We start from the raw sequence: 8628 nt of genomic DNA on the forward strand, positions 1-8628 counted from the left end.
AAACATGAGCAAAGCATTTTTTCTTTCTTAAGAATTAAGAAATTGAAATTGCTAGTTAGTGCTGCTGTCAGGAGTAAACTGAGGTGGCAGGAGAGTAAGCAAGCTAGGAGCATTCCATGGAAAACAGGCTAATGAAAAAAAGCAGCATTTGATGTAATTGAAATTCAGCCTTTTTACCTTTGGTTTTCTTCCAAACAGTGAAAGGCCTCATAAAATTAAATTGATCTGAACCTTGACTGAAAAGAATAATTTTGCTTAGCTCCAAATATTGTTTTGCTGTGAGCTAAGATTAGCTAAATTTAGATGAACTTTGCACTTGGCGCTTGAATTTGACAAAATCATTGCTTTCTAATGAGTTTTTTTGGTTTGTTCCAATCCCCATATTTCTAGGGGAGCACTGTTCCACCAGCAGGCTTTCCATCTGGATGGCCCTGGCTTGTATTCCTGGAACACACCATTTGGAACAAACCGTACAGGGTATTTTCATGAATTTTCTTCTTCTTCTTCTTCTTTAAATAGTCATTTTACTATCAGAAGACACTGCATGCTCTCCCTCATCCTTTCCTCCAAGCAGGAATAGTATTGTGAGAACTTCTCAACATGGAAATGACTCCAGCACTTGGCCTGCCAGCAGGTCAGGTGGGTGCAGGTAGACTGACGGCTCTTTCCCATGTTCCTTCCTCAGCTGAGTCTCCTGCTGATTTTGGTGAAAGATTTGTGTATGCAAAATCCACTTGGGTTTTCCTTGGTGAAGCTGCAGTATTCCACACAAACCAGCTACAACAGAGCCTGTTTTCTTTGGCTCTTCTCTTTGAGACTGTGCTCAGGGTGAGCAGTGCTTGCATCAATCTCTTCTCTTTCACAGGACGACGGGCTTTGCTGTCAGAGGTGAAGTACCAAACAGAGAAGAAAGCAGAAAATGAGGAGCTGATGGCATTTTTGACTACAGGGATGCAGTAAGTCAGCAAACCTAGATTTATTGGCTTGATTATTGGTCTGCTGCTGGCAATGTCTGGCTCAGCAATGCAGCAGCTGGGTGGCAGTGCATTCCTTTATTGGTTATTGATAATCAAACACAAAGCTTTCAAAGACTCGGGCTTTTTGAGAAGTCACTTGCTCTTCACTGATGCTTTAGACACACTTCACACAGAAATGGTGTTTCAAGCTTTTGCAATTTTATTGACACTTTGGCTTTAGCACAACAGCTGAATTCTGATTCTCCCGTCTGCTTGTAAACTTGTACAAAGTGTGACCTTGAAAACAGCAGAGGAAAAGAAGAATTGTCAGTGTTTTGGAAGACTCCATATTTCGGTGCAAACATGTTATATATGCCTTTAATAAAATAATCAGGCTAAGAGAGTGGACTTATTCATTTGCTTCTCTTATGAGCTATGAAGTTCTCATCATTCTCGAAAATTATTTCAAGGAAAAAGCTAGAAATTGTGAATCTTAGGAGTGCAGCAAGAATGTTACTTCAGTGCTTAAAATTTACTTTTGTATTTAGCTGAGTCAGAAAAGCTGCTTAACTCTCTTTCTCAAAAACTGAATGCTCCTTTGGAGCATTCAGTTAAGTTAAGTTAAGTTAACTTAACTGAACTGAGTTAAGTTGATTAACTGGGTCCAAATATGCTCTCAAGCCACTTTCCTAATGTCTTATTTCCACAGATTTTCATAGGGTGCCTATGTATGAAAAAATTCTCTGCAAAGGATAAAAATATTAGAATTTCCCCAGTTCTCCTGTCCTCTAGTAAGGAATAGGAGAAGTCAACAGAATGATACCAGAGATGCCAATGTGCACCTTGGGTGGTGCAGCCTTACTTCACTTTTCTGCTAGTGTCCTTGGCTGAGCCAGTGGAGATGGGTTCTGGGAAACTGAGTGCAACCCTTTTCTTTCAAAAAAAAGAAAAGATCACATTTGTCATTAATTTAACTTCCATGGAATAAGGTATTTGGGTGCATCAGAGGTTGATGCTTGTTAAAATAAATGATATTTGTTAGTGATGACAAGTTATTCAGCATAGTTGTGTTGAAATCTGCCCACAGAATGCTGTAGAGACGTCACACTGCTGCCTGTTTCATGAAAGGGCAGAGGGAGCAGTATCAGTGAGCCTTGTTATACCTACAACCTTCCAGATTGTTCCACAGAATCTCCCTCTCCAGAATTCCACAGGAATTGTGAAGTAGCCTTTGCACTGACTGGCACCAATGTTTGTTACTAGAAGTAATTTAACTGCAGGTAACATGAAAGTCAATTTTCATGACAGTTTTCAACAGCAGAGATCTCAGGCTTTTTTTTATAGGTGGCAAATTTCTTGTTTTACCTGTGCACACAGAAACAGAATGCCTATTTTTTGACCCCAAAATTTCCATGGCAGTTTGTGTAATTTCCAAAGGATCTGCTTCCTGTAGAGTTGCTTACAATATCTTGTTATAAACAAGAATAAATGCTCGAAACACATCTGCAATACAAAATCCATCCTAGACATAATTTTTCTGGGAAAAATGGGATTTCCCCTTGTTATGTGATAAGAGCATAAGAAAAGCAATCATTTTAGAATGGGAAGCAGTCCGTAATCAAAAGCAAGTAGAGCATGGATCATGGGTTTGTCACCTAGCACAAAACCAGGATGTTTCTGTTAGCCAACATCATGTTTATGTTAGCCAATATTCAGCACAGACAGAGAAATTGAGGCTGAGAAACCCGTGTTTGCATTCCCTGTACTTCTAAGGAAGAGTTAGAAGTGTTTTTTCAGGGACTTTCCAGTATTTCTCCCCGTGACTTCCTCTATAGTTTGCAATGTTTATACATTAGAGAAATATACTTTCGTTATTGCAAGGACAGCAACCACAGACACTCGAGGGGACAAATTGCAGTCCTCAATACAAGAGCAGGACTCCAGCAGCCAGGCATGGGAAGGGGAGTTTGAGGATAGGGAAATGACAGGAGGTCATGCCTTGGTCAGTTGGTAGTTGCCACTTCTCTTGCCCCTCAAAATGAACCTGTCGGTGCAAGAAGGAATAAAAGTGGTTTGAAGGGAAGGTGAAGTAAGGGGCAAGAGAACAGCAGAGGACAGAAAGGATATGTAAACTCCTCTGCTGCATTCCAGTGGGAGGCACTGCAATGAAAGGGAGGTGGTGAATGCACACAGCAGCTGCAAGGTGGAATGGTCTCCTGACAGCCTTGTAGAAAGACAGTTTAGATGCTAAATGAAGTGACCGAGGGGAGCAGAAACTTCCATGAGATTGGGAAAAGGAGGAGTTGGACAAGAGCACGTAGTTAGCTGCGGTGAAATCTCAGGGTCCATCCTTTCACTGTGGTGCAAACGTCCTGACCCTTTAATCACCCCCTGGCCAGCTCCTGCTGCGCTGCACAGACGTGCACACAGACACTGACTGCATGCCCTGCATGTTTCCAAAGTGTGCACTTCTCCCTCGTGGCTTCTGCGTGGCCTGACAGCTGGAGGGCACGTTGTTTAAAGTGCAGAACTCTTCTAGCTGATGCTAAAATAAAATGGAGAAGGAGAGGACCAGCATGAATCTTACTAAGAAGGGTCTTCAAGAAAAAACAAGCCAGAGAGAGCTGTCTTATTTTATGATCACAAAGTAACCAAGCAACAATCCCTCTGCTGTTTTATTACTATCTAGATTGTAGATAAAAGAGAAATAAGAGTGTGCATTCCTCAAATGAACAGTTATACACTAGTTAAAATCAATAATCTTTAAACTTATGCCCTTTCTCTCTTATTCCCTGTTTCCTTCTGGGAGGTTTTTAAGAGAGGCAGACATCGTGTGCTCAGCACACCGCATTTCAGGGATCAGAATAGGAAGCAGCTGTTCCACCAGGACAAGTGCTTGCTTTTTGGGTACCCAAAGTAAAGGTCAAAATTCCCATTTCAGTGGTTAGATAGTGGCCTTTTTTTGTAGTAAAGATTTACAACTGTGAGGCTGAAGTGGACGCTCGGTGGTGTTTAAGCATCTGGGGGTAAACTCTTTTATCTTCAATGGAATTAAAGAAGGGGCCTTGCCCTAGATAGAGCCCACCAGTCCCCATGGATTGGGCACAGCCTGAAGAGAGGAGAGTGAGCCACTTACCCTACCCTAAGAGTCTGTGTTAGTGTAGTCAGGAGTGCCAGGTTACCACGACAGGGGGAGTTATGGCACCATGGACTTAAAAATTTTCATTTCAGTTCCAGAAATCAGGCTGACAAAAATAAAGCAGAATTTTCAAATAAAGCAAGTGAAGATTTAAAAGATGAAGCAGATAACAGATGTTTTTTAATACACAAAAATTTTAATAGTACATTTTTAGGAATAATTACACTCTCATAATCAAACTCTAGGTATGTAAAATGCTGTTTTTTCCATTAGATGATGGAGTAGCTAATTAGACATACAATCAAGTACCGAGTAATGAGATTGTGAATATTTCTCCAGAAAAGGATAGCAGGAATGACAAATCCATCAGAAATTAAATAAATTATAACTCTTTGCTTTCTAACATAGCAACTGCTCAATAAATACATTTATAAATACCACGGAAATCACAATACATAAACACCAAATGGAGCGTTACACGTTCTGTGGGTTAGGTTTTTCAAGTGAGACATTACAGTTCACAGGCTGGCCACAGGCTGGCCGTGGCTCGGGAAGCTGTTGTTGACACAACATACTGGGGCGCTCCAGGGGAGCAGGAGGATTCATCAGTTTGCTGCTGAAATAGCAAAATCATCAGGCTTAGTGTGAATAAGCTGTGCTGCAGGTGCATTGCACCTCACTGCCTGTGTTTGGCTAAAGTGGCTGCCCAGGGTTCTCCATCTCCTTCAGCAAACCACTTTTCCTTCAGTGTCACGGGCAGCATGTCCCACGGACAGCACTGACCACAGCAAAAGACTTCCTTAAATACACACAGTTAAATAAATAGATAAATAAATAGATAAATATGCTCTATCCATAATTAACGTCATAACACTGATGCAGGAGGTGGAAGGTGGTGCGTTGCTTGAATGATGCTTTCCCCAAACATTTCTCTTGATGGAGGAGCTGAAGAAGTTCCCAGATTTTTTCTGTCCTGGTGCTTCTTAGAGAGGAGAGTCAGAATTTTGTTGAGCCCTGTTGAGAGGGGAGGGAAGAGGATAATTTAAAAGAAGGTTCAAGTTACCACTGCTTAGCATTGCGCAAACAGTTCAGGATGCAGGGTCGCTTTCCCATTCTTTGTGCTATCTTGAAGCACAGGGAGAATGAAGCTGATGTTTCTGAAGCAACTGCTGAAATCCCAGTGTGTGCATGCCTGGTGTCCAGCTGGGAAACCTCTGCAGCATGAGCTTCTGCAGTTTCTCACAGCAAGAACCTCATTAGCACAAAAATAGCAACTAAGTGAGGGGAAGATGACATTTTTAAAGCCTTATTTTTCAAAGGGAGAAAAACACTTCTGTGCTTCCCTGCAGACAGAGTTGCTGGTACTCAGAGGTTTAGTACTGACATACCAGCTTGAGCAAGGACCCTGATGCACAGCCAGAAAAACCAAGACTGAATTTTTCACTAAGCAGGAAGCTTGCCTCTTCTTTAAATCTGATTAAGAAAGAATCCTACAAACGGGAAGTATCACTATGGAATCCTACAAACTGGCTTTTTCTGGGAGGTTTGCCACTCAGCTGCCCAGACAGAGAGGTAATGGGACTTACCTGGCCAAAATTGCCTTTACAATCAGCTGTACCCAAGGAGCAGTGGGCTCCAAGCACACCTCTCTGCCATCCTTCAGAGTAGCCCTGCAAAACAGGGAATAAAGAAAAGTCAGGAATCTGCTACATGGATTAGTTTTACTCACAAAATGTAATCTTGCATTTTTAGATCAGCCAGTATAAATTCTTGCCAGCTACTCTAGGTAAGATTTGGCTGTTTTGCTTTATACAACCGAGGAGACCAGAACCATCCAGAACTGTGTGAGTCTCTGTGTCTGCTTTCAAAGCAGACTTGCATTCCCAAAAATCCTTCCCTCTATATATGAATACTTGTTTTGGACGTATTTATATTACTAAAGCTTTCTTACACAACGATTAAAACCTCCACTGGTGAAAAGGTGTTTGAGCAGAATAAGGATTTTGGTGCCTTGGTGCTGTTCAGGTCAGATTAGGTTGGTTCATTGTTTCCCTAAATCTGCTTACTGGAACTTTGTTTTTCTCCTTGAGTCTGCCTGCCTAATAAATGCAGGATTCAAACTACATCATTACCTTATGTACTAAGAACTGACAAGTCCATGAAATTCACCTTCTACTACTAGAAATATTTAACATGTCCCCTGACCAGGAATATGTAAGGCCACAGAGAGGGTGAAAACCAGTTTCCCTCAACACCATCCCTCCCAAAATAAAAGCCAAGTCTGGCTGCACGGGGTCAGCACGCTGACTGTGGTACTTGTGAAGCCCAAAAGGCCAGCAGCAGTGGCAGCAGTGCAGGGGAAGGGGAGGGAATCTCTTGCAGAGCTACTTACACGACTTCGACGTTCTTGCAGTGGGGGCCGCTCTGCGTCAGCTTCACGTCTTGAATGGATTTCGGGGGAATGAACCTGGAGTGAGTGGCTATGCACTGGCACCGGAGCTCGGTTCCCATCCTTGCCAGGGTCCTGCCTGCGAGCAGAAAAGGCAGATTGGGGTTGGACACGTGCTCTCGTGGTCCGTGTATCAGACACAAAGCACAGCTGCTCTACTGTAACAACATTCTCAGTTAAAACACTGCGTTTGTCCAAGCTGCCTAAATCTCCTGTCGTGGGGTTACTTAGGTTTCAGAGGAGCTGATGCCCAAGTACACTGGAAATTAAATTAACAAATCTTTTAAAAGTTAGCCCACATATTTTGTGGTTACTAACCCTACTGACTACACAGTATGGTTAGTTGCATTGTTTTAATATCTGGATCAAAAAACTTGGCCACCCTGCAGAAGACAGAGCCCTAGATTTGTTCATTAATTGGAGGTTTGCCCGTGTTTCTGTGTTTGTATTTTTTTGCTCTCCCTTTCCAGCTGTGTGTTACTTGCTTGAGGTGGCAAGGTCACTAAGCAACAAATACGAGATGATAAACTGTTATTTGTGTGGGAAGGGAGAGAAACATTAAAACACTCCAGAACAAAAAGCTGCCTCCAGCCACAGAGGAACCTGTCTCTAGCCACATGCACTTCAACAGAAACAGAAACAAAGCAAATGCAAGTTGCATCCCTAAAATATTTCCCACAAGATGTCAGTAACTCTTCAGTCTGAGGTCTGCATGGTAGATTTCTGACTGAAGAGAGCTGCTGAAAATCTCTTAAAGGAGACTAATTTAGTGAAACAAATAGAAAGCTACCCTGCAAGGACAAGCATCTCAGTTGGCCCCTCAGCAAAACTGCAGCCAAGGGGGCTTTGGGAAGCTTTACTTACCTTGAGACACAGCTGCTGAGATCAGGAAAAGAGCCAGGACAGCTACGAGTTTGCCGTTCATGGTTGGACAGGAGTGTTTCGCTGGCCTGTTTAGGTCTGGTTCTGTGAGCTGGAGTCCCAAAGGATTGTTGATTCCTGCTGTGTGTGAGGACTGTTGATTCCTGCTTATATACGGTTTTGTGCCCAGCCTCTGTACTCTGCTGGCATGGAGATTGCGTTAGAGGAATTTCCCAGTTGCAGTAAAAATGAGTCACATGACTATTGTGAAACTTCTTCCTAGATGACGAGGAATTATCCTGCAGATACAATTAATACCATGTATTAATTTATTAAAACATGTCTATGATAGCCACGCATTCAAATTATTTCAGTAGACTTGTCAATTTTGTGCTTTTTCTAAAGCATATCCTTATTGAATTATACACCTTTAGAATGGTTTCAGTTACATTTGTGTTGTCATTTATTATTACTTTCTTCAAGGTTATAACTGTTCTTTGTAGATTTATCAGGTCTACACTTGAGATACTGAATTTCTTATTCCCAGTTAAGGTGACAGCTTTTGCTTACCTGGTACAAGCCACCAGAGTGGAATTCAGGCAGTGCTGAAATTAGTGAGAAGCTCCTTATTGGGTCATGATTTTACCTCAGCATTATTTTGACATGAAAGATTTTCATTTTAGTTTTTTTCCCCTCCGTTCAAGGGGCATGGCACAAAGTAAGTTCATCACTAATTCTTTGTGGCTAATAAAGGCTGCAGTATTCAAAGCTTTCTGCAGGAAGCAGATATTGAATTCTGAATGGATTTGAAAGTCATGCCGGTACTTTTCATGTTACACATGTTAATGGGTGATAAACAGAGGAAGCTTTACATACAAACTAAACAGCATGACTGCTGAACATAAATGATTTTGTTTCCTCTGCAAGTCCAGACATTTTTAATAAGTCTTTTCTGACATCTTTTTCAGCGACAGCAACCCTTCTTGCTAGCAAAGGGACACAAGAGTGGGAGTTATGACACTGTACAGAGTTTTCTGTTAGAGATCATTGTTTGGTGAATGCTGAGCTTCCATTTGCTGTGGCTGGGGATAACACCTTGCAAGGGAGACAATTCCAAGGGAGGATGGGGTCAAATGCTGAACGTTTGCTTGAATTAAGATCTGCATTTTCAAACCCAGCTGGAATGTGTGTGATTAGGAGAAAGCCTTCTGTTTCAGTGCAGT

The 8628-nt window shown here is 42.0% G+C and overlaps 1 protein-coding gene across 2 annotated transcripts; it reads right to left on the reverse strand.

Annotated features, from left to right (window-relative positions):
• Positions 1-4334: 4334 nt before the first annotated feature.
• Positions 4335-7558, reverse strand: LOC121348166 (interleukin-8). Of its 2 annotated transcripts, XM_041427395.1 has the most exons (4): positions 7409-7558; positions 6488-6623; positions 5682-5765; positions 4335-5109 (listed from the first exon to the last, which is right to left on the reverse strand). In XM_041427395.1, exons 1-4 carry the CDS (start codon positions 7467-7469, stop codon positions 5079-5081), a joined length of 312 nt encoding a protein of 103 aa, XP_041283329.1. In that variant the 5' UTR covers positions 7470-7558; the 3' UTR covers positions 4335-5078. The 2 variants fall into 2 exon arrangements, with proteins under 2 accessions (XP_041283329.1, XP_041283330.1); XM_041427396.1 differs by lacking the exon at positions 4335-5109 and having other exon boundaries at positions 5678-5765.
• Between the last annotated feature and the right edge of the window lie 1070 nt (positions 7559-8628).

The sequence above is a fragment of the Onychostruthus taczanowskii genome, unplaced genomic scaffold (genome assembly GCF_017590055.1).
Source record: "Onychostruthus taczanowskii isolate IOZ18803 unplaced genomic scaffold, ASM1759005v1 scaffold114, whole genome shotgun sequence".
In the NCBI taxonomy this organism is placed as follows: domain Eukaryota; kingdom Metazoa; phylum Chordata; class Aves; order Passeriformes; family Passeridae; genus Onychostruthus; species Onychostruthus taczanowskii.

Bases quoted from the DNA above. Each gene is read 5' to 3' on its own strand.
- LOC121348166 (XM_041427395.1), bottom strand. From the start codon at position 7,469: ATGAACGGCAAACTCGTAGCTGTCCTGGCTCTTTTCCTGATCTCAGCA. The intron at 6,624-7,408 runs GTAAGTAAAGCT...TTCTGCTCGCAG, and splicing joins CTCAGCAGCTGTGTCTCAAG to GCAGGACCCTGGCAAGGATG. The intron at 5,766-6,487 runs GTAAGTAGCTCT...CCTGTTTTGCAG, and splicing joins TGCAAGAACGTCGAAGTCGT to GGCTACTCTGAAGGATGGCA.